The following is a 25,342-nucleotide window of genomic DNA, read 5'->3' as shown; positions in this document are numbered from 1 at the left end:
TCAATCGCATATATCCCATACGAGCAGTATTTAAAGGTTCACAGCATGTAACTGTCAGCCTTAAATATGTGTAAAAATGAAAGTAAAGTTTGATGCATTGCCATGGGAACAGCGTTCGAGATATCAAAAATTCCTTCGCAATTTATCATCTACAATGTCTTTGCATTATGTTGACCACTTCTCGTGTCAATCGCATGAAAATCCTAGAAGGAGTATTTAAAAGTTAACTGTATGCAACTGAAAGGCTTAAATATGCCTTTAAAATGAAAGTAAAGTTTGAACGGTTGCCATGGGAACAGCGTTTGAGATATCAAAAATCCCTTCGCAATTTATCATCTACAATGTCTCGGCATCATGGTGACCACTTCTCGTGTCAATCGCATGAAAATCCTAGGAGGAGTATTTAAAAGAACATTGCATGGAACTTTCAAAAAAATCCAGCTTTGTGACTGACACACTTCCTGGCGCCTGCTGGTGGCGCTATACCCGGGAGTCACAAAAGGCACATCGATGCGATCAGAATCTTCAGATGAACAAACACCCCGCATGGCATCACAATAAGACATTTTTTGCCTTAGTTATTAGACACTTCCTGTTTCTCTGATTTCGCCACAACTTTGTCGGCTCGCAATGGCAGAACCGTTCGAGATATCAAAAATCCCTTCGCAATTTAGCAAGTACAATGTCTCGACATCATGTTCACCACTTTTGGTGTCAATCGCATGCATCCTCTAGGAGGAGTATTCAAAAGTTCAACACATGCATTTTTTAAACAATCCAAAATAGCTGACTTCCTGTTGGGCGGAGCTTAAATGTTAGAGGGCGAAAGTTGTTCGGGTCGATGAGATCTATATGCGTACCAACTCTCGTACATATGCGTACATGTTTGCACGATCTGTGCCCCAATGTTTGTTTTTGCATTGCAGGGGGCGCTACAGAGCTCCCTTGCCACGCCCGTGGTCCAGCCTTTGCCCAGACCTGATGGCCGACGACTCTGACGTGTGTGCCAAATTTCAAGAGTTTTCGAGTATGTTAAGGCACCCAAAGTGGCCAAAAGTGTTAAAAAAAAATAAAAATAAAAAAAAAAAATATAGCTGCAAGCAGCGATGGCGGGCCCTCGCACGTTTTTTTACCGCTACACGGTGCCTCAGAGAAAACGATGCACGGTGGGCATGTGCATCAAGTGGGTAAATATCAGTGGAATACTTCATGTTGCTACTGATCCATTTAGGTACTGTAGGTAAAAGAAACCCCACATTTTAGACAAACGGGGGCGCTAGTGAGCCACTAAATAGACACGCCTTTCTCTGACCTTTTTGTCAACACTTAACAGCCGACAACTCTGATGTGTTTGCCAAATTTAAATTTAATCTAAGCACGCCAAGAGCCTTAAATATGCCTGAAATAAAAGTAAAGTTTGACGTGTTGCCATGGGAACAGCGTTCGAGATGTCAAAAATTCCTTCGCATTTTAGCATCTACAATGTCTCAGCATCATGTTGACCACTTCTGGTGTCAATAACATTATTTACCTAGAAGGAGTATTTAAAAGAACATCGCATGCAACTGTAATGCTTAAATAAGCCTTTAAAATGAAAGTAAAATTTGTCGCGTTGCCATAGGAACAACATTCGAGATATCAAAAATCCCTTCGCAATTTATCATCTACAATGTCTCGTCATCATGTTGACCACTTTTGGTGTCAATTGCATGATTTTTCTAGAAGGAGTATTTAAAAGAACATTGCATGGAACTGTCAAAAAAATCCAGCTTTGTAACTGACACACTTCCTGCCGCCTGGTGGTGGCGCTATACCCGGGAGTCACAATAGGCGCATCGATGCGATCGGAATCTTCAGATGAACAAACACCCCGCTTGTCATTACATGTCAAGACATTTTTTGCCATAGATATTAGACACTTCCTGTTTCTCTGATTTCGCCATGACTTTGCCGCTTCGCCATGGCAACACCGTTCGAGATATCAAAAATCCCTTCGCAATTTAGCAAGTCCAATGTCTTGACATCATGATCACCACTTTTGGTGTCATTTGCATGAATCCCCTAGGAGGAGTATTCAAAAGTTCACCGCATGCATTTTTTAAACAATCCAAAATGGCGGACTTCCTGTTGGGCGGAGCTAAAATGTTAGAGGGCGAAAGTTGTTCGGGTCGATGAGATCTATATGCGTACCAACTTTCGTACATGTGCGTGCATGTTTGTCCGATCTGTGCACCAATGTTTGTTTTTGCATTACAGGGGGCGCTACAGAGCCCCTGTGCCACGCCCGTGTTTCAGCCTTTGCATGAGCCTAGTGGTACGGGACTCTGACATGTGTGCCAAATTTCAAGAGTTTTCGAGTATGTTAAGGGACCCAAATTAGGTCAAGTGTTGAAAAAAATAAAAAAAAATAAAATAAAAAATATAGCTGCAAGCAGCGATGGCGGGCCCTCGCACGTTTTTTTACCGCTACACGGTGCCTCCGAGAAAACGATGCACGGTGGGCATGTGCATCAAGTGGGTAAATATCAGTGGAATATTTCATGTTGCTACTGATCCATTTAGGTACTGTAGGTAAAAGAAACCCCACATTTTAGACAAATGGGGGCGCTAGTGAGACACTAAATAGACACGCCTTTATCTGACGTTTTTGTCAACACTTAACAGCCGACAACTCTGATGTTTTTGCCAAATTTAAATTTAATCTAAGCACGCCAAGAGCCTTAAATATGCCTGAAATAAAAGTAAAGTTTGACGTGTTGCCATGGGAACAGCGTTCGAGATGTCAAAAATTCCTTCGCATTTTAGCATCTACAATGTCTCAGCATCATGTTGACCACTTCTGGTGTCAATCGCATGAATCCCATACGAGGAGTATTTAAAGGTTCACAGCATGTAACTGTCAGCCTTAAATATGTGTAAAAATGAAAGTAAAGTTTGATGCATTGCCATGGGAACAGCGTTCGAGATATCAAAAATACCTTCGCAATTTATCATCTACAATGTCTCTGCATTATGTTGACTACTTCTCGTGTCAATCGCATGAAAATCCTAGAAGGAGTATTTAAAAGTTAACTGTATGCAACTGAAAGGCTTAAATATGCCTTTAAAATGAAAGTAAAGTTTGACAGGTTGTCATGGGAACAGCGTTTGAGATATCAAAAATCCCTTCGCAATTTATCATCTACAATGTCTCGGCATCATGTTGACCACTTCTCGTGTCAATCGCGTGAAAATCCTAGAAGAAGTATTTAAAAGTAAACTGTATGCAACTGAAAGGCTTAAATGTGCCTTTAAAATGAAAGTAAAGTTTGACGCGTTGCCATGGGGATAGCGTTTGAGATATCAAAAATCCCTTCGCAATTTATCATCTACAATGTCTCAGCATCATGGTGACCACTTTTGGTGTCAATCGCATGAAAATCCTAGAAGGAGTATTTAAAAGAACATTGCATGGAACTTTCAAAAAAATCCAGCTTTGTGACTGAAACACTTCCTGGCGCCTGCTGGTGGCGCTATACCCGGGAGTCACAATAGGCACATCGATGCGATCGGAATCTTCAGACGAACAAACACCCCACGTGTCATTACAATAAGACATTTTTTGCCTTAGATATTAGACACTTCCTGTTTCTCTGATTTCGCCATGACTTTGTCGCTTCGCCATGGCAGAACCGTTCGAGATATCAAAAATCCCTTCGCAATTTAGCAAGTCCAATGTCTCGACATCATGTTCACCACTTTTGGTGTCAATCGCATGCATCCTCTAGGAGGAGTATTCAAAAGTTCAACGCATGCATTTTTTAAACAATCCAAAATAGCTGACTTCCTGTTGGGCGGAGCTTAAATGTTAGAGGGCGAAAGTTGTTCGGGTCGATGAGATCTATATGCGTACCAACTCTCGTGCATGTGCGTGCATGTTTGCCCGATCTGCGCACTCCTGTTTGTTTTTGCATTACAGGGGGCGCTACAGAGCCCCCGTGCCACGCCCGTGTTCCAGCCTTTGCCCTTTTGCAATGACGGACGACCCTGACGTCTGTGCCAAATTTCAAGAGTTTTCGAGTATGTTAAGGCACCCAAAATGCCCAAAAGTGTTAAAAAAAATAAAAATAAAAAAAAAAAAAAATAATAAATATAGCTGCAAGCAGCGATGGCGGGCCCTCGCACGTTTTTTTACCGCTACACGGTGCGTCCGAGAAACAATGCACGGTGGGCAAGGGCATCAAGTGGGTAAAATATCAGTGGGCTATTTTATGTTGTTTCTGAGCCATTTGGGGACTGTAGGCAAAAGAAACCCCACATTTTAGACAAACAGGGGCACTAGTGAGCCACTTAAGAGACCACCTATGTCTGACCTTTTTGTCAACACTTAACAGCTGAAAACTCTGATGTGTGTGCCAAATTTAAAGTTCAACTAAGCACGCCAAGAGCCTTAAACATGCCTGAAATTAAAGTAAAGTTTGATGCGTTGCCATGGGAACGGCGTTCGAGATGTCAAAAATTCCTTCGCAATTTATCATCTACAATGTCACGGCATCATGTTGACCACTTCTCGTGTAAATCGCATGAAAATCCTAGAAGGAGTATTTAAAAGTTAACTGTATGAAAGGCTTAAATATGCCTTTAAAATGAAAGTAAAGTTTGACAGGTTGCCATGGGAACAGCGTTTGAGATATCAAAAATCCCTTCGCAATTTATCATCTACAATGTCACGGCATCATGTTGACCACTTCTGGTGTCAAATCGCATGAATCCCATACGAGGGGTATTTAAAGGTTCACAGCATGTAACTGTCAGCCTTAAATATGTGTAAAAATGAAAGTAAATTTTGATGCATTGCCATGGCAACAGGGTTCGAGATATCAAAAATCCCTTCCCAATTTATCATCTACAATGTCTCGGCATCATATTGACCACTTCTCGTGTAAATCGCATGAAAATCCTAGAAGGAGTATTTAAAAGTTAACTGTATGAAAGGCTTAAATATGCCTTTAAAATGAAAGTAAAGTTTGACAGGTTGCCATGGGAACAGCGTTTGAGATATCAAAAATCCCTTCGCAATTTATCATCTACAATGTCTCGGCATCATATTGACCACTTCTCGTGTAAATCGCATGAAAATCCTAGAAGGAGTATTTAAAAGTTAACTGTATGGAACTGAAAGGCTTAAATATGCCTTTAAAATGAAAGTAAAGTTTGACGCGTTGCCATGGGAACAGCGTTTGAGATATCAAAAATCCCTTCGCAATTTATCATCTACAATGTCTCGGCATCATGGTGACCACTTTTGGTGTCAATCGCATGAAAATCCTAGAAGGAGTATTTAAAAGAACATTGCATGGAACTTTCAAAAAAATCCAGCTTTGTGACTGACACACTTCCTGGCGCCTGCTGGTGGCGCTATACCCGGGAGTCACAATAGGCACATCGATGCGATCGGAATCTTCAGACGAACAAACACCCCGCGTGTCATTACAATAAGACATTTTTTGCTTTAGATATTAGACACTTCCTGTTTCTCTGATTTCGCCACAACTTTGTCGGCTCGCCATGGCAGAACCGTTCGAGATATCAAAAATCCCTTCGCAATTTAGCAAGTACAATGTCTCGACATCATGTTCACCACTTTTGGTGTCAATCGCATGAATCCTCTAGGAGGAGTATTCAAAAGTTCAACGCATGCATTTTTTAAACAATCCAAAATAGCTGACTTCCTGTTGGGCGGAGCTTAAATGTTAGAGGGCGAAAGTTGTTCGGGTCGATGAGATCTATATGCGTACCAACTCTCGTACATGTGCGTACATGTTTGCACGATCTGTGCATCAATGTTTTATTTTGCATTACAGGGGGCGCTACAGAGCCCCCGTGCCACGCCCGTGTTCCAGCCTTTGCCCGTTTGCAATGACGGACGACTTTGACGTCTGTGCCAAATTTCAAGAGTTTTCGAGTATGTTAAGGCACCCAAAATGCCCAAAAGTGTTAAAAAAAATAAAAAAAAAAAAATAAAAAAAAAAATAAATATAGCTGCAAGCAGCGATGGCGGGCCCTCGCACGTTTTTTTACCGCTACACGGTGCCTCCGAGAAAACAATGCACGGTGGGCATGTGCATCAAGTGGGTTAATATTATTGGACTATTTTATGTTGTTACTGACCCATTTGGGGACTGTAGGTAAAAGAAACCCCACATTTTAAACAAACGGGGGCGCTAGTGAGCCACTTAAGAGACACACCTATGTCTGACCTTTTTGTCCACACTTAACAGCCAACAACTCAGATGTGTGTGCCAACTTTTAGGTTAATCAAAGCATGCCAAGAGCCCTAAATATGCCTGAAATAAAAGTAAAGTTTGGGGCGTTGCCATGGGAACAGCGTTCGAGATGTCAAAAATTCCTTCGCAATTTAGCATCTACAATGTCTCAGCATCATGTTGACCACTTCTGGTGTCAATCACATGGATCCTATACGAGGAGTATTTAAAATTTCACTGCATGCAACTGAAAGGCTTAAATATGCCTTTAAAATGAAAGTAAAGTTTGACACGTTGCCATGGGAACAGCGTTCGAGATATCAAAAATCCCTTCGCAATTTCTCATCTACAACGTCTCAGCATCATGTTGACCACTTTTGGTGTCAATCACATGAAAATCCTAGAAGGAGTATTTAAAAGAACATTGCATGGAACTTTCAAAAAAATCCAGCTTTGTGACTGACACACTTCCTGGCGCCTGGTGGTGGCGCTATACCCGGGAGTCACAATAGGCACATCGATGCGATCGGAATCTTCAGATGAACAAACACCCCGCGTATCATTACAATAAGACATTTTTTGCCTTAGATATTAGACACTTCCTGTTTCTCTGATTTCGCCACAACTTTGTCGGCTCGCCATGGCAGAACCGTTCGAGATATCAAAAATCCCTTCGCAATTTAGCAAGTCCAATGTCTCGACATCATGTTCACCACTTTTGGTGTCAATCGCATGCATCCTCTAGGAGGAGTATTCAAAAGTTCAACGCATGCATTTTTTAAACAATTCAAAATAGCTGACTTCCTGTTGGGCGGAGCTAAAATGTTAGAGGGCGAAAGTTGTTCGGGTCGATGCGATCTATAAGCGTACCAACTCTCGTACATGTGCATACATGTTTGCACAATCTGTTCCCCAATGTTTGTTTTTGCATTACAGGGGGCGCTACAGAGCTCCCTTGCCACGCCCGTGGTCCAGCCTTTGCCCGCACCTGATGGCCGACGACTCTGACGTGTGTGCCAAATTTCAAGAGTTTTCGAGTATGTTAAGGCACCCAAAGTGGCCAAAAGTGTTAAAAAAAAAACAAAAAAAAAAAAAAACAAATATAGCTGCAAGCAGCAATGGCGGGCCCTCGCACGTTTTTTTACCGCTACACAGTGCGTCCGAGAAAACGATGCACGGTGGGCAAGGGCATCAAGTGGGTAAAATATCAGTGGGCTATTTAATGTTGTTTCTGAGCCATTTGGGGACTGTAGGTAAAAGAAACCCCACATTTTAGACAAACAGGTGCACTGGTGAGCCACTTAAGAGACACGCCTATGTCTGACCTTTTTGTCAACACTTAACAGCCGAAAACTCTGATGTGTGCAGAGATGTATAGTAACGAAGTAGAACTACTTCACTACTGTACTTAAGTACTAATAGGCAGTACCTGTACTCTACTGAAGTATTATTTTTTTCTCCTACTTCCACTTTTACTTCAGTACATATTTTCGATGAGTTTGATACTTTTACTCCAATACATTTTTTATGTGCTGCATAGTTACTCGTTACACTCAAATGTTACAAATCATTCCAAACCTACATTATCACTGCCGGAGCGGTGATACACATTGGAAACACACACAGATTGTGGTCTAAACCAATAGGAGATAGTGAAGAGCGGACCCCTCCCTCCCTCTCACTCACAAATATGAGCCGCGGTTGTGGACAAATGTGAAGTCGAGAGAGAACCAAAGTGCACGAGAGAGACCGATAGAGAGAGAGAATTCGCGAGAAAGGGCGAGTGTGCGCGAAAGAAGGAAACCTAAATACATTGAAACATCTTGTACCTTTACCTATTACCATTACATCGACTAATATTTTATTAATTCTGAATTTTCTATTGCCATATTAGTTAAATTAATCTGAACATTCCTGTCCTTGTACTCCTGCTACAGCCAAAGCAATTGTGAGTGTCCTTTAGCTTAAACATTTGAAATAATATAAACAATATTATATTCAAACTTTTGACTGTTTTCTTTAATAACTACATTACACAATACTTGTACTTTTACTTTCAGTACTTGAGTAGTATATTTTAAAATAAACTACTTGCAATACTTAAGTACAAAACATGTTTAATACTTCAGTACTTCCACTTAAGTGGTGTGCTCACTTTTTTGATAGAGCACTTGTACTTTTACTCAAGTCTGGGTCCCTAGTACTTTATACATCTCTGGATGTGTGTGCCAAATTTAAAGTTCAACTAAGCACGCCAAGAGCCTTAAACATGCCTGAAATTAAAGTAAAGTTTGACGCGTTGCCATGGGAACAGCGTTCGAGATGTCTAAAATTCCTTCGCAATTTATCATCTACAATGTCTCGGCATCATGTTGACCACTTCTGGTGTCAATCGCATGAATCCCATACGAGGAGTATTTAAAGGTTCACAGCATGTAACTGTCAGCCTTAAATATGTGTAAAAATGAAAGTAAAGTTTGATGCATTGCCATGGGAACAGCGTTTGAGATATCAAAAATCCCTTCGCAATTTATCATCTACAATGTGTCGGCATCATGTTGACCACTTCTCGTGTCAATCGCATGAAAATCCTAGAAGGAGTATTTAAAAGTTAACTGTATAAAACTGAAAGGCTTAAATATGCCTTTAAAATGAAAGTAAAGTTTGACGCGTTGCCATGGGAATACCGTTTGAGATATCAAAAATCCCTTCGCAATTTATCATCTACAATGTCTCGGCATCATGGTGACCACTTTTGGTGTCAATCGTATGAAAATCCTAGAAGGAGTATTTAAAAGAACATTGCATGGAACTTTCAAAAAAATCCAGCTTTGTGACTGACACACTTCCTGGCGCCTGGTGGTGGCGCTATACCCGAGACTCACAATAGGCACATCGATGCGATCGGAATCTTTAGACGAACAAACATCCCGCATGGCATTACAATAAGACATTTTTTGCCTTAGATATTAGACACTTCCTGTTTCTCTGATTTCGCCACGACTTTGTCGGCTCGCCATGGCAGAACCGTTCGAGATATCAAAAATCCCTTCGCAATTTAGCAAGTCCAATGTCTCGACATCATGTTCACCACTTTTGGTGTCAATCGCATGATTCCTCTAGGAGGAGTATTCAAAAGTTCAACGCATGCATTTTTTAAACGATCCAAAATAGCTGACTTCCTGTTGGGCGGAGCTTAAATGTTAGAGGGCGAAAGTTGTTCGGGTCGATGAGATCTATATGCGTACCAACTCTCGTACATGTGCGTACATGTTTGCACGATCTGTGCATCAATGTTTTTTTTTGCATTACAGGGGGCGCTACAGAGCTCCCTTGCCACGCCCGTGTTCCAGCCTTTGCCCGTTCGCAATGACGGACGACTCTGACGTCTGTGCCAAATTTCAAGAGTTTTCGAGTATGTTAAGGCACCCAAAATGCCCAAAAGTGTTAAAAAAAATAAAAATAAAAAAAAAAAAATAATAATAAATTCGAGCAAAACCAATAGGGCTTCGCACCTTTCGGTGCAGGCCATTCTGGCCTGCTCCTCGGTGCTCGGGCCCTAATAAATTCGAGCAAAAACAATAGGGCTTCGCACCTTTCGGTGCAGGCCATTCTGGCCTGCTCCTCGGTGCTCGGGCCCTAATAAATTCGAGCAAAACCAATAGGGCTTCGCACCTTTCGGTGCAGGCCATTCTGGCCTGCTCCTCGGTGCTCGGGCCCTAATAATAATCCTAAGGAAAACAATAGGGCTTCGCACCTTTCGGTGCAGGCCATTCTGGCCTGCTCCTCGGTGCTCGGGCCCTAATAATAATCCTAAGGAAAACAATAGGGCTTCGCACCTTTCGGTGCAGGCCATTCTGGCCTGCTCCTCGGTGCTCGGGCCCTAATAAATTCGAGCAAAACCAATAGGGCTTCGCACCTTTCGGTGCAGGCCATTCTGGCCTGCTCCTCGGTGCTCGGGCCCTAATAATAATAATAATAAACGGAGCAAAAACAATAGGGTCCTCACACTTGTGTGCTCGGGCCCTAAATATACACAGTAATAGTCACAGCGTGAGGAACTGCTGAACTGAAATACTCTCGTCACCCAGACATCTCCTCACCAGTGATGCATCCATCACTCATACGCCAGTTCTCCGCCCTCCCCTTTTCATCAAATTCTAAGAATAGTTGTGTCTTCCTGTCTTGTCTATTTGTCTCTTTAGTTGCTAAGGTAAAGATGGCCTTACTGATGGCTAAAGTTATCAGCCACTGACCACCGTTAGCTTTAACACTGAAGAGGGGTAGGAAAGGTAAGTAAAAATGGCTCCAGAATGCAGACATCTCGGGGCCAAGTGGACAACCTGATTTAATAGGGCACTATATGTGGGTGGACAAACAAGCACGTTGAAGCCTTCACACATATAAAACATTAACAAGACTACAAATTTGTAGCTAAACACAATGAAACATACACAATGCATAGATATGACTTTAGATTCTTAGATAGAGAGCCTAAGATGGCTGAGTTATTATTTATTAGTCTTAGACTGAGGTGGAGAGGACAATGACAAACTGAACCTGTAGCTCACTTAGGGCCCTATAAAATCAGTTTTATTTTTTCCCAAATTCCGTTTTATTTTTTCCCAAATTCCGTTTTGTCCGTTTGAATTTTTGCAAATTCCGTTTTAATTTTTGGCAATAATTTTTTTTACCTTTTACTGTTATTTTAGTCATAAAAAAAGTGTGCCTTTAATGTGTTAATGATGGGAAAAACGGAATAACACGATTACTTAATGACTGTAAAACATGCATTCACACACACACACACACACACACTCACACACACTCACACACACACACACATTTCAATGCATTGTTTAGTGTTGTTGCAGAAGGCTACACGTGTCAAAGCAGTGGTGCCTTCAGAAGTGCCTTAAACACATCGGTCCAGCAGAACGTGATGCATATTTTAAACACAATCGCTTGAAATGCATATAACTTTACAAACATACACAGGATAGTGATCTGACTTAGGACAGCATGAGTGCGCAGCTCTTTGCACGTGCAAGCGAAAGAGAGACAGAGAGCGGCGCCACGATGCAGATGATTATATTTTAAATGCGAGGGATAGTTTGCCTCAGCTCGCATGAAATGCAACTGAACAAATACACGAGAATTTGTGTTCGGACTTCAGACAGATGCGAGAGCGCGTGCACGTGAGAGAGGTGCAATGAGACAGACGTGGATGAGAGAGTGAATGTATCTTTGCACTCACAGTGAACGGAATGTTGACAAAACTTACAAAATAACAGTTCTCCTGTCACATCAAAGTCATGAGGGGACTGCTCGGAACTGAGTGCTTAGCGTCGATTTTCTTTTTTTTTTCGCGGAAGAAAGCATAGTCATGGAGAGCCGCTTTGCATGGTTTCAGTGTTTTGGAGTGGGTCTGAATTCTGAAACGACGTGAGGGGGTGTGTCGCCCAGATTTACTTACACCAGTCTGCATTTCCCCCAGAAATACGTTCTTCTGCCAATTCCGCGATTGCACCCGCGATTCCGTGATCGCGGAAATTATAGGGCCCTACTCACTCATCTTAGGTGCTCCCTGGCAGTGCGCAGTAAAGATTCGACATTAATGAGTCTACTAAAATACTTGTATAATATTTGTACAACTGAAATCACAGTACTTACTGACAAAGCTACTGAAAGTTTCAAAGGCAGAATCATCCTGGTTGAATGCTGGAACACCATAAAGTGATGATTCAGTAAAGTCTAGGTATACTTCATTTTTTAAGCGTAAACGAGGGACAGCATACAGAACTTGTGACGGATATCATCATCCGAATAGTACTTGTACAGTACATGTATGGTTCAAATTAAGGATGCACCAAATATTTGGCCACCAAAAATTTTTGGCCGAAAATTGCCCAAAAGAGCATTTTCGATTTTATGCCGAAAGTATTTTATCACTGAAACAATACGACTTAAATGTTGTGATGACGCAAACAGAAACCGCGACCTGCACGTGCTTGTCTGAAGCAACATCTGTGGTGTGGACAAATTTAACCGCAAATAGGCACTAAAGTGAGCAGCTTTCTGTACGCACATGCGGTTGAATGTGTCAGACATAATCGATCGATCTACGTGATGTGTAAACTTTAGAGAGAGATGCGCTAATGTGTCTCATACTGTCCATTAACATACATTTGGTGAATAAAGCAATGAAAAACAACATAACGTTTGTGTGCGCGCGTGTTTAAGGACACTAAGTAGTAGTGCATACGAGATATGCCTTTCAAAAAGCAAGCGAACATATAATCTTTCTGTTATTGACAGGGCACATACAAACAAAATTATCTCCACATTATTCTTTTTCTAATAAAAACATTTGTTTATGTCTTAAGTGTATGCATAGATTACAGTCAGAAACCAGTCTGTGCTTATTTGGTCTTAAAGAGACAGTAACCTCAATGAACCTACTTAAGTCTGTGTCATTAACAATAATCAAACAACCCAAGACCAAGAGAAAATCACTTCTGTAAAAATAATAATAATTATATTTAATTCATACAATAAAGATTCATTTAATTAGATTTCTGTACCTAATGCTAATTTTCAGACCTTACTTAATGTGCAACTTTGTTCTTTTTTTTATAAATGTTTGCAATTTCTTTATTTGTTATTAGATTTTTCCCACCCCCTTTTTGCTGACCTGAAAAATAATCTGATCCGTGCCTCAAAAACTGTAATGTGATCCAAACCGTGAGTTTTGTGATCTGTCACACCCCTAGTAAAGTTAGTACATAGTGATAGCCATAAATGCAATGGTACTAATAATTGGCATAAAAATTTCTTTCGGTGTTTCGGTTTTCGGCTCCGGTTTCCTCTTTTTCGGTTTCGGACAAGAATTTTCATTTCGGTGCATCCCTAGTTAAAATGCAGTACTCTTTGCAAGCCTGTGCATTCGACTATGCTGGTACGCTAGTGTACACATAAGAAACAAAGTATACCTCTGCAGTCAAGCCTTGGACATTATAATTTAATTATTGTACGAACTTTAGTATGTATTATGTAGACTACTGCTTAAAGAATTGAAAACTGCAAATTGTTGCATACGGCAAGCCATCAAACACATTTACCTGTCCATTTATGGTTACTTACAAACATTAAAACACAAAACAAAAAGATATGAACACTAGAGTTATTAAATCTCTCCATTGATCGGCCAATACCGATAGTTTAGTGGTTGGTTATATTAACTTGCATTCAATTCTGAAGATTACATTTTCTAAATGCTATGCTTTCATATAATGAAATCTGTTGAAATCTGCTGTTTTTAAACCATCAATGAATACAGACAATTGGACGATATATTGGTGCATTTCTAATTAACACAGAGATTAAAATGTAAAACATGACGTGCTATAATTCGATCTGTGTGTGAAAATATCTGTGTGTATCTGTGACTGTCATGCTTATGGCAATGTAAATGTATGGTAATAGGTGTTAAACTGCAATGCTTTGTGGGATACACCATGGATTTAAAGTTTCAAGAGGAGTCTGATGCAAGACTCAGCGATAGTTGGCAACATCCTGCAAGGGTCAAAGGAGGGATGCGGAAGGAGGGGAGGGGGTGGATGAGCTGCAGTGCAGACGCAACACACTGGCTTAATCTTAAGAGTATTTTGTGTCAGGGGCCATTAACAGACCACTGTCACTTTCTTTTTTCCTCACACAGCTCAACACATTTAATGACTGCAGCGCTACGTCATCTGATACGAACTTATTTTGAATCACTGGCCATGAACCAATAACCAGTCCTTTCAACCAGTCCCTGCCTATGAGTTTGGGAATATTAAACAGATGAAAAGTATTGAAAAGAGCTTGTGATGAAACCTTGAAACTCTGACATGCCTTTGGTCTTAAGTGAATAAAGTGCCGCATACATTTTGAAGCATCTCTGTCATAAACTCGCCTATTTAATATGAAGAAAAAAATCTATGTTTTAAATTGTCTCCTTACCTTGCCCCAATTCACAATAGTAAGCTTATAATAATGATTTATAATTTGAGCAGTCTGGTCGTCTTTACCAGAAAAAAGTTTGAAAAACATAATTCGTCTTTGCGTGATGACGTCACATCCGTAAACAAAGAAGAGGAGCCGGCCCACAGGTGGCACATCTGCCAGGTGGATGGGTGAAAGTAGATAACTAATATGGGTTTAGATTGGTCGCTTTCGGAAGCGGATGTACTAGGATGTACTTCTGTCATGTGGATACTATCTTGACAAACCAATGGGTGACGTCACGGACACTACGTCCATATTTTTACTAGGGATGTCCCAATACCACTTTTTCATTTCCGAACTGATACCAGAATTCAGCCGGTACCGATACTTGCCCGCTACTACTGTAATTAAATGTGTATAGTGCTTTCTGCTACATCTAGTATAATTTTAAATGTAAAATTCAATAATTTTAAATGATTTACAAGTTACAGGAAACATGAGTAATTATTTATCATGGCAGTGTTTAGGAGAACATATAATAGGTACATTTGATCAATTAAGTATGCTAAATATTTTTTCCTTAATTGCATAAAACTCTCATAGTAAAAAAGCTTTAGTGTGCAGATAGTTATTTTGGGAATTATGCACTTGACCAGACTTTTTATGCACATCCCCGGGGCACAACTGATGCGCCTAAATCATATACACGCTACATTTATGGGCTTCCTGGGCACAGAATTAATGGCATTAGTGCATTGCACTTGAAGCATAATCTCATGGGAATCCTCGCTCCGCAAGGGAAAACTCATAACTGTTAAAAACACAGAGAGAATAGATGCATCATCTTTATAACATCAGATCTTTAAAATAGTCTACAGTAATCTTGTGTGTGCGTGTGTGAATGATGCGTTTCACCTGTCCGCTTTACCAGTGCATTAACTCAGTTTGCAAGTAAGTTACAGTGTTTCTGTGAACTTAAATATCTTGAAATGTGCGTTTGTTCCTTCACATGAAGCTATTGAGTTTATTAAAAGACTTTGAATATAGTGCAGAAAACGTTCATAGTGCTTTTATATAGGGCTGGGTATCGATTCAGATGTTCCAGATCGATTCGATTTCGATTCACAAGCTATCAAATCGATTCGATTTAGATTCTCGCTTCAATTTTCGATTTCGGTTCTCGGTTTGGTTTTTATACTTAATTCACATTCAACTCAGGGTTTCCCGCAGCATATTTCAGTTAAGGTGGCCCGCCTAAGCTTGGAAACCCTACCGCCTTAATAATGTCAAAAAAAAAAAAAAAAATCGCTGCACAAAAGGCCATCAAGTGCATCTCGGAGAATAGCGTGTACACGCATCACAAGCTGGGATGCGCGCCACCCTGCAACTCAATGAATATAGATTTAACAAATACTATATTAATAAAAAGAACAGTGAAGAGCAGTTTACAAGTGGGTAATTAATAGGGGTGGAACGGTACATGTATTCGTTTCAAACCGAATCGGTATGGGGGTCACAGTTCGGTGCATGAATTTAAACAGAAAATACACGGATGAAAAAAAACTTGCGTGCAAAATAATTAATGTAATGCGGAACTACTGTCAGGTACGCGGGTTCTTTAGGACAGCTAATCTGTAGCCCGGCTTTAGCTCTGAAGCTCTGATTGGGGCCGATGCAGCCGAGCTTCGCCTATGCATGTGCTCTGTCAGAGCCCGTCAACATTCTCTGGCACTCTGCAGTTTTTTGTCAGGTCGACGCCGGTCCAGTCAGTGAGTGAGCAGCGACAGCGAGTATGGCAAGTGGTGGTGTTCCACCAGAGTTGGGAGATCCGCCGGCTTCTTCAAGATCGCAAGTTTGGCAAAGCTTCGGTTTCCCAGTCAGTTGCAGTAGTAAAGGCGAGAGAGTGGTGGAAAAGACGAAGACTGTGCGTCGGCGTTGTTCAGCAGTTGTTAGGTATGGGAGTGGAAATACATCTAATCAGGGCTCTCAAGTCTCACGCATTCACCTTGAGACACACGCATTTCAGTCAGTTTACACGCTCACACGCCACACTTTGTATTTCTCACGCTGAGAAGTAGGAGATAAATTGTCCTGCTATATACAATAAATAGACGAAGCGCAGGCATACACAGTGCAGCTCTGTTCAGCTGCTTTTTTTAAGTGTGCTCAACTTTACGCAGTGCCATCAGCAACAGAGTACTGCGAGAAATCTTGCAGAGGAGGCTAATTTCAAATCGCTCTCGCGTTACTCTGATGTCATCCACTGTTGTTTCTGGCCGCGCCGCGTGAAGACGTACACACCTATTAATTAATCCTACAACCCAATTTTTTTGTTATTTAGTACTTTAAAATGAAATATGGCCAAAATTTTATTTTAAAATGTATTTAGGTAACACGTGTAATACATTTGAACCCATTTGTATGAAAGATGAGTACAAGATTACTTAAAGTGGTATACATTTTTGTTATACGAGATAGTATGTTAAATGAATTTCAGTTCGTATTCATAACATCTCAAAATAACACTGATAATGACACCTATGTTTTTAAGATTATATTAAGTACAAAAAAATTTGATTTCTGCATTTTTGTTTTGATTTTCCCTCCATTGTACCGAAATCTGATCGAACCGTGGTGCCTGAACCGAGTTACAAACCGAACCGGGACTTCTGTGTACCGTTCCACCCCTAGTAATTAATAAAATGAAGTTAATAGCCACAACACTAACGTTGTCGTCTTGCTTACGAAATCTAAAATGCTTCCATACCTCTGACTTTTTATGTGAAGGGGGCATCAACTTCGATGAAGCACCTGAAACACTATTTTAAGCACTGAATGAATGAATGACAGGCTCGCCTCTCACTCCTTGGTAACATCCCGCAAGGCAAAAAAGAGGGTGACATCTAGTGAAGAAGACTAGTAATTAGATTAACGTTAATCTTATTTTCAATGTTTGCGGAAATAAATATGAAAGAAAAAAATCTATTCTGCTCTTTGAGAATCGATTTTGAATCGACCACGTAAAAAAATTGCCCAGCCCTACTTTTATAATACATTGTCCTTTTAATAGCTTGTCAGTACCAACCACGGCTAACGCACAGTATCAGAATTGGAACGTTCATGTTGTCGGTCCTCGATCCGCTATCCGATCCAGCCAAAAAGCCCGGATCGGCCCCAATCCAGAATATCAGATTGGGACTTCCCCATTTTTTTATGGATCTGATGCAGTTTCCAATTGTTGTGAAAAAGGCCTATAGTAGTTCTACCACTGCATATTGCCACCACTACTCCTGACCAGCAGGAGCAGAACTGAAAATGGCACTGCTCAGTCCTTTGTGCTTTGTAATGGTTTTGTACTGTGATGGCTTTGAATTTTTCCAACTTCCCCTGGCTCCTGGCCCTGAGGAAGTACCGACGAGACACGCTCAAGCCCCAGAAGTGACGGTGAAATTGCTTTTGGCCCAACAATGGAATTGCTATTGTCTTTATTTAATCCTATTTGTCTTCTCCCGCTCTCCTATGGGCCATGGTTCAGCAATGAGTTCTCATAAGACTTCCACACAATGACCTCTGATTAATCCTCCGTATAAACAAACAATGTAAATTATGTCACTTTTAATGAATAATTACATGCTTATTTTCCTTTTTTCTTGCTTTGAATTTTGTGCAGTTTTATTATAATGTAATATTTCTGATGTAGTCAAGGCCAAATGCATGAAAAAGTTTGTTTTGGTACATCACATCGGTCCTAACGTCTAGAATGTCCTGCTAATTAAAAGTTCAGACATTTAAAAAAGAATACATTAGAAATGTCTAGACAACCTGAAAGATGTGTGACAGAAATCTTTAAAAGACTATCTGGAAAAAATGATAGGCTATCAATTCTACAATGCAATGTGAAGCATGCATTGTTGCAGATCCTAAAAAGAAATGCAGACCAACTGGCCAAAGTAAATGTTGACTGCATTTGGCAAGTGTTACTTTTGGCCTCCTACACAGAAGGGTTTATGCAGATGTCTGCCCACATGAGAAGACATAGTCATTAGGCAGTGTATGATATCCTCATTTAAGAGATTTTACAAACAAACCGATCTGTCCATCTCTCAACGGCAAACACAATAACAAACACAATATTCCAGCAAATACAATTTGGTACTGTATGGTGCATTTTTACAAACCTCTTGTATTCCTGTGTACAATTCTGATCAGACCATTTCCTGTAAATCAACAACATCTTTCTCTGATGTGCAGTACTCACCAAAATGCAGTCCACTTTTGATTGTACAGATTTGCTGCAAAAAAGACAGGAGAAAGAAAAGGTATGTTAGTATGTTACAAGGGTAACTTGAGAAACATTCATAAAGCAGACAATTATTAATAAATCAGTGGCATTCAAAGCATCTTTCCATTCTCCAACCCACAAGCCCTGTGCGGCTCAGACAAATATATCCTCAGGAACGTATGTGGTCATGCACAAAAAAAAGAGGTATCTTGGATTAATGTTCCGTTGCACAGAAGACCTATAAATATTTCCACCAATCAGAATGTTTGAGAGACTAGTATAAACCAGTATGGAGTCTATATTCAGGTATATAAGAGTAGAGAGAAGGTCAAATTTAAGCTCAGGGAAATGTGTTTCCTTGTGATGACTGGAGAATAACTTAATTCTTTATTAAATGGTAAAAGAAAAATTACGGAAAATATACAAAAAATATTATTATCGGAGATTTCTCTCTCAAGAAACCATGCACATACTTTTCCCCCGATTTGAACACTGCCTTCAAATACTTTTGGCGCTTTTCCATTGCATAGTACCCCACGGTTTGGTTTGGGTCAGCTTACTTTTGGGGGCTTTTCCATTGGGTGCAGTACGTAGTACCCGATACTTTTTTTAGTACTACCACGGGTGGGGTTCCAAGCGACCCGAGTTGATAACAAAACGTGAGTCGAAAACACACTGTAGATCACTGATTGGTCTGAAAGAATCGTCACTACCAACGTCATCATCGCAATAAGATTAGCTTTACCTTTGTGCTAGCTTGAGCAGTCTCGAGTAAAGCTATTGTCATCTGTGCTTTGTAAGAACCCAAATTCCCTTTTATCGATGAAAACATCCACAGGTTGAGAATCAAGAACACCATACCAGTTTTTTCCAGACTTGCAGTTTGTGGCGGAACATTTGCGGCCTGCACGTCCGCATATATGCCAAAATGCAACTTAAATGAAACCCAGCGTCGAATGATGCCACGGGTGTTTGTAGAGAAACTGTCATGTGAGACAGAGGTAGTGATAAACATGATGTGCAATCATGTATTTGTGGTGGTCAATTTTAATTTTGTGGCAGACTGAGAAATAAATAAATGTATGGGGATGTACGATGCTCTCACTTGTACGATGTCACCGCAGTAGGCAGCGCAAATATAAAGACACGCCTATAATCCTTCCAACTCCGAAGTGTTACTAAACTCGATGGAAAAGCTAACCAAGCCAAAGTGAGGTGAGCTGATCCAACCTGACCTGCCCTAAAACGTGAGATACTGTACAATGGAAAAGCGCCATTTCACAGTGCATTTTCACAGTGTCTGTTTTAAAGATCGCTCTGAATGGGATCTCTATGAAAAGTCCGTCACAAAAATAGAATCATCTCTGCTTTTTGCTCAAAATGTGGTGTTTTTGCAGAAACCTACCCATATTAAAAAGCTGATTACAAAAGAACCACTGAAGGTAGGATGAAACGGGTTTTTTTTGTTTGTAAGCAGAGGGTCTGTTCTTTCATTTGGTATATTGTATGTTTATATATTTAAAGAAGAACATTTTCTGGAAGGCATTAAACTTTGGTGAAAATCATGAAAAACGCTGGCGCTGGCTGGCAACTTAAAAAAAAAAACGCTGGCGGTGAAAGAGTTAAGCCAGCTAAACACATTTTTTTTTAGGTTATTGCCATCTAGATTAAGCAACATTAAAAACATTGAAACCAGCAATAACTTCAACAACCAATGAGAAACTTAAGACAATTTTGATATTAAATACATTCAGGCTGGCAAGACATACAGACTTACAAGACCAAAGTATGCAATTCAAGACAGTAGTGGCCAAATCTCTCTTACTGTGGCCCCAGGCCAACTCTACTGTCGAACCCTGATCTTCAATTTACTGATCACCAATAATACGCCACACCCAGTAGCTTTTGATTACAAGATGTCCAATCACGAAACGTTTGCTCCAAGATCGGTACTTCTTAATCCAATATAAAACCTTTCAGCCTTATGGCTCAGTCCACAACCAAACAGCATGTGTGTTCTTAGAGAGTAAGTTGCATGTTTGTAACGAGAGGAGAAGGAACTAATGAACTGTTACTAGGCAAATTCCAGTTTGGGTCCCATGTGACTTCAAGCCAGGTAGCTCTCATTAATCTGTCTCTAGGTAGTCTTGAGAATGGTAAAGGACTGCACATTCATTGTCATGGACAGGCTTGTGTCACTTCCCCTGGAGACAACATGTCTGTTTTAGGCTGTTTCAAGCAGACACTGGAATAACATAATAAGCTAAACATGTTAATGCCAACACCAAGTTTAACACTGTCTACCTGATACACAGATACTGACACTATTAAAAAAACAAAGTTAGGGCTGTCATAATTATGACATTTGGCTGACGGTTAATTGTCTAATAAATTGTGACGATTAATTGCCTGTTGTAATGCTTTGACATTTAATTCTCATATATTTTTTTGTTTGTTCATGAAATAATTTTCACACATTGTTGTGATTATTTAAATTAAATATTTTGCAAGGTTTACCTTGCAGTAAATATTAATTAAATAAATTTATCTTTCAAAAACTGAAAATTCCTCATAAGAAATAGACACAATAAAGTGTCTGAAAAATAACTGAAAATAAAAATGCAATAAAAATAATCTGACTATACCAGAACAGGGCTTAAATAGTAACCAATCCTCTAAGGTCATATTAGTACTGGACCATAATTCCTTACATATCCTTAAAAATAGCATCCTTCCCTTCCCCAAATATGGAATTGTTGTTTTGGAAATGTATGTTTTATCTGCAGTTCATACTACTTATCAAAGTCATCAGCATTTCTTTAAATGCAGTTTTTTTCCACTGTATTAAATGGCTTTGCAACAACTGTAAGTTAAGGAGCGCCATCTGATACGGTCTTGTTTACACAAGCGCTGCTGCTCCCCCTTGTGTTTTTTAAAGAGATGTGCAAACATTGCGGTGATCTGAGGTCAAACAATCGCGATGAGACGATTATTTAATCATTGTGACTAGTGCTGCCTCACGATTAGTCGCGACTAATCGTTTGCAGAATAAAAGTTTTTGTTTACATAATATATGTGGGTGTACTGTGTATAATAATTATGTATAAATGCACACAGACATACGCATGTATGTAAATAAGAAACATTTGCATGTGTATATACATGTTTACATTTATATATAATTTAAATTATATATAAATAAAAAGATTTATTATATAAATGTATATTTTTCTTAAAATTATACATGTATGTGTTTGTATTTATATATACATAATTATTATACACAGTAAACACACATATATTATGTAAACAAAAACTTTTATTCTGCAAACGATTCGTCGTGACTAATCGTGAGGCAGCACTAATTGTGACAGCCCTAAGCAAAGTAAAGCAATCCAGTCCGCATACATTTGGACATCATCCAACCAGAAAGGGTAAAAAAAAACATTTGATTATAGGCAATCCTCATGTTCTTGCCAAAATAACAATTGTCTAAATGTGTTTTAATTATTAACCGATCCAAATAGAAATAGTTGGCAACCTGTCAGATGCATAATTCTGCTGCATAAAAATGCCTGATCACACAGAATGGGTCAAGCATTTAGTCTAACGTCAATGTCAAAAATATAGATGTTTCTGTAAAATGTCGATATCAAAATAAGAAAACTTGCAGTTTTTCTTCAAGACTGCAGTACAGAGATTATCTGCGTACTTATGAAAAAATATGGGAACCTCTGGGTCTGAATCATTGGAGAAAGTGTAACAGTCTTTGATCTTTTTTCCATCTTAAATTTGAATAAGAATAATGTTAATAAATAACTTTATGTGTAACTGGAATCAGAATGTGTAGTTTACAATATGACGCACTAAAAGTCTACATGGAGCATTTTAAACAGACTAGGCATGGGCCGGTATAAGATTCTGGCGGTATGATAACCTTTAGCAAAAATACCACGGTTTCACGGTGTTGCGGTATTGCCATTGCAACACTAAAATGTGTTACTTTCAAATGCTGGGTAAAAATAAAGCCTTTAAATTATAATATGCTTTCAAAAAATATATAGTATTTTCGTAATGTATATTAAATGTAAACATCAAATCAATCACATGACTTAATGATTTAATGAATTTTGTATAAACACAGCTCATACCTTGGAGACGGTATCACAGAACATTTTAGTGGTTTTGAAACCTTGACTGTTTAAAACCTCGGTATACCTTGAAACCGGTTATCGGCCCATGCCTAAAACAGACCCATGAGACATCGTCACCTCATCGTCAGTATGGCCTTTATGATCATAAGCTCCAGTCCAAACAACTCTTATTCAACCCATCAAAATATCCATTTAATACAGAAGCATCAGCTTCCCTAAACCAGAGAGGGAGCAGTGAGGGGAGGAAAGCCTCCATGTAGTAACATGGATTAACACATACTATTCTGGATTTCATGTAAAAATGTACATTAATTATATGGCTACAGAAAACAAATATGCTGCAGATAAAAATAAAATGTAGCTAATAAGGAAAACATGAAGTGATATAATTAATAAACACAGTTAAATGTTTGTTCTTCCTGTAAACAGTGGCCTGATTTAAGCCAGACTTCTGTTCTGTCTGTTGATCACTGCCCCTCCCCCTTTAAAACCCCTCCTCCAGCTGGCCGCATGTGCTCGGATCATAACAAAAACGTAAACAACTGACAGACAGACAGACAGACAGACAGACAGACAGGATCGTGGCAGATGTCTTCATCTTTTGCTCTTGACTAAGGTCATCCTGAACAGAGGGTGATTGTCTGTGTGCCTTATAGATAAATTCACATGAGTTGTGCTAACTGAGAACAGCCATACATCACAACTAGTCAGCATGACCTACATGTACAAAATTTGTGTGTGTGTGTGTGCCCGGGCGCGCGTGCATAAAGCTGAGGTATCCGTCACTCTATACGAACAGACTCTCTCATAGACACACTGATAACTCCACTGAACCCACTGAACTCTTCCAGTGTAAACTAAGCAGGGTTTCCCGCAGAAAATTTGTTAGTTAAGGTGTTAGGTTTGGGCGAGTACAATAACAGGGTACGCGTACGCGCTTTTCTCCGAGATGCACTTGACGGTTTTTTGTGCAGCGAATTTTTTTTTTTTTTTGGACGACCTAGTTAAGGCGGTAGGGTTTCCAAGCTTAGCCGGGCCGCCTGAACTGAAATGTGCTGCGGGAAACCCTGCTAAGAGTTGTAAATTAGACTCTGTTTACACCTGATATTAAGATGAGTATTTTGGTCGATCGGATCACAAGTGGACAAATAATTCCAGTGTAAACATGTTTTAAAGTCATACACCTTCAACCCCATTCAGTAGTCGAAAACGCATTAGACCGGATTGCTCTTGTTGTGTAGACACTTTTGTGGTGTAGACACTCAAATGAGCGCTCGTTGGTGTTTTAAGCCCTTTAAAGAAGCCTTTAAGGCAGAGCTGCATGGTAGGCACTCCCCTAGCATTTCAACTGGCACTAAAAAGAAAGTCGTGGCACAGACACGTGGAAGCGCGGTAACACGTCACTTAAACGCACAAAACATTTCGAGCTGAATTCACAGTCACATTCCTATCTTACCATATCTGCGCTGCTCACCTGACCGGCGGTGGGCTCGAGCTGCCGGAGGCTGGCAGAAGGCTCGATATCTAGCACCAATGCTGTGATTGGCTGAAACGCTCGGGAGCCAAATGAGCCACAAAAGACCACCTACTTTCTGCCTACTGATCTAATGTGCAATGTACCGAGCACAATGTTTTCCCATCGGTCCTGAATTCTAGTGCAAACCCACATTGTTTGGCGCAGTCTATAGGCTATTATTGATAAACAAAAGTTCATTTGTTAATGATTTCATTTTTTTTTCATTTTGCAAGTGTATGAAAGTTGCGCAAGCTTATTTCATCAATTCCTCTTAAATATCTGAGAAAGGCCTTAGATAAACATGCACAAAACATTGTGCAGCATGTTTACTAACAACACAAGCAGCGGTACTCTGACAAAATATTATTGCCCATCATTTTAAACCTGTCCTCACGCACGTGTTTTAATGACTCGCACATAGACCATCCTCTCGAAGTAGGACAGAAGTGGTCAAAAGTGGACCAAAGAGATAGATTAAAGCAAAGGTGTGAACGGACATGCATCTCTCTAGTCCACTTGTGATCCGATCGACCAAAAAATCTTAATACCAGGTGTAAACAGGGCCAGAGACTGTAATGCAGTGAATGTTCACAATGGCAAATTGATAGTGTTGCTACCAAAACTTACAACAGGTCCAGGTAACCTGTCTTTTACTCTCTCTGCCTAACAGGTTAGCAATAGCATCCTTGTCACAATGACATAAACATCATAAATGAAGATATTTTTATGGATAAATAAGTATAATAGTCCGCATGCCAAAACATTATGCAGATAAAGTGCTGTTACTAGCAGAAAACTGAGCTCACAAGGCTATAGAGACAGAGCGCAGTTATGCAAATTTGAAAACCACGCCCACCGGGGGGGAATTCAATCCAACCGTCTCCATCGACCCTGCACTGCGAGAAGCCGCCTCCTTGTCATTTCTGGCCCACAACAAAAAACTGAACAATGCCCAAAAGCTGCCGTGTGACAACATGCACAGCTAACAAGCCAAAGAACCCAGAAATAAGTCTCCACAAGCTGTCGAGCCGCAAAACCCAGCCCTCAAGGAGAACAAAGTGGATCGCCGACTACGTTTCCCCCCATTGGACGCAGTTCTACTAATAGAAGTACTATGAAAAGTTGCCTGTATCAATTTTTGTGTCTTTAAACGCTC

The 25,342-nt window shown here is 40.1% G+C and overlaps 1 protein-coding gene across 1 annotated transcript in view; it reads right to left on the bottom strand.

Annotated features, from left to right (window-relative positions):
* The window catches only part of rfx7a (regulatory factor X7a), a 117,591-nt gene that overhangs the window by 88,586 nt on the left and 3,663 nt on the right, over nucleotides 1–25,342 (bottom strand). Inside the window, exon 2 of the mRNA XM_055204960.2 lies at nucleotides 18,493–18,526. Within this exon, the coding sequence (XP_055060935.2) occupies nucleotides 18,493–18,526 (34 nt within the window). The remainder of the gene's footprint in view (nucleotides 1–18,492; nucleotides 18,527–25,342) is intronic.

Source organism: Misgurnus anguillicaudatus, chromosome 21, assembly GCF_027580225.2.
Source record: "Misgurnus anguillicaudatus chromosome 21, ASM2758022v2, whole genome shotgun sequence".
Taxonomy (NCBI): domain Eukaryota; kingdom Metazoa; phylum Chordata; class Actinopteri; order Cypriniformes; family Cobitidae; genus Misgurnus; species Misgurnus anguillicaudatus.
Note: the sequence above shows the minus strand (reverse complement) of the source record. Positions and strands in the feature narration are given on the sequence as shown.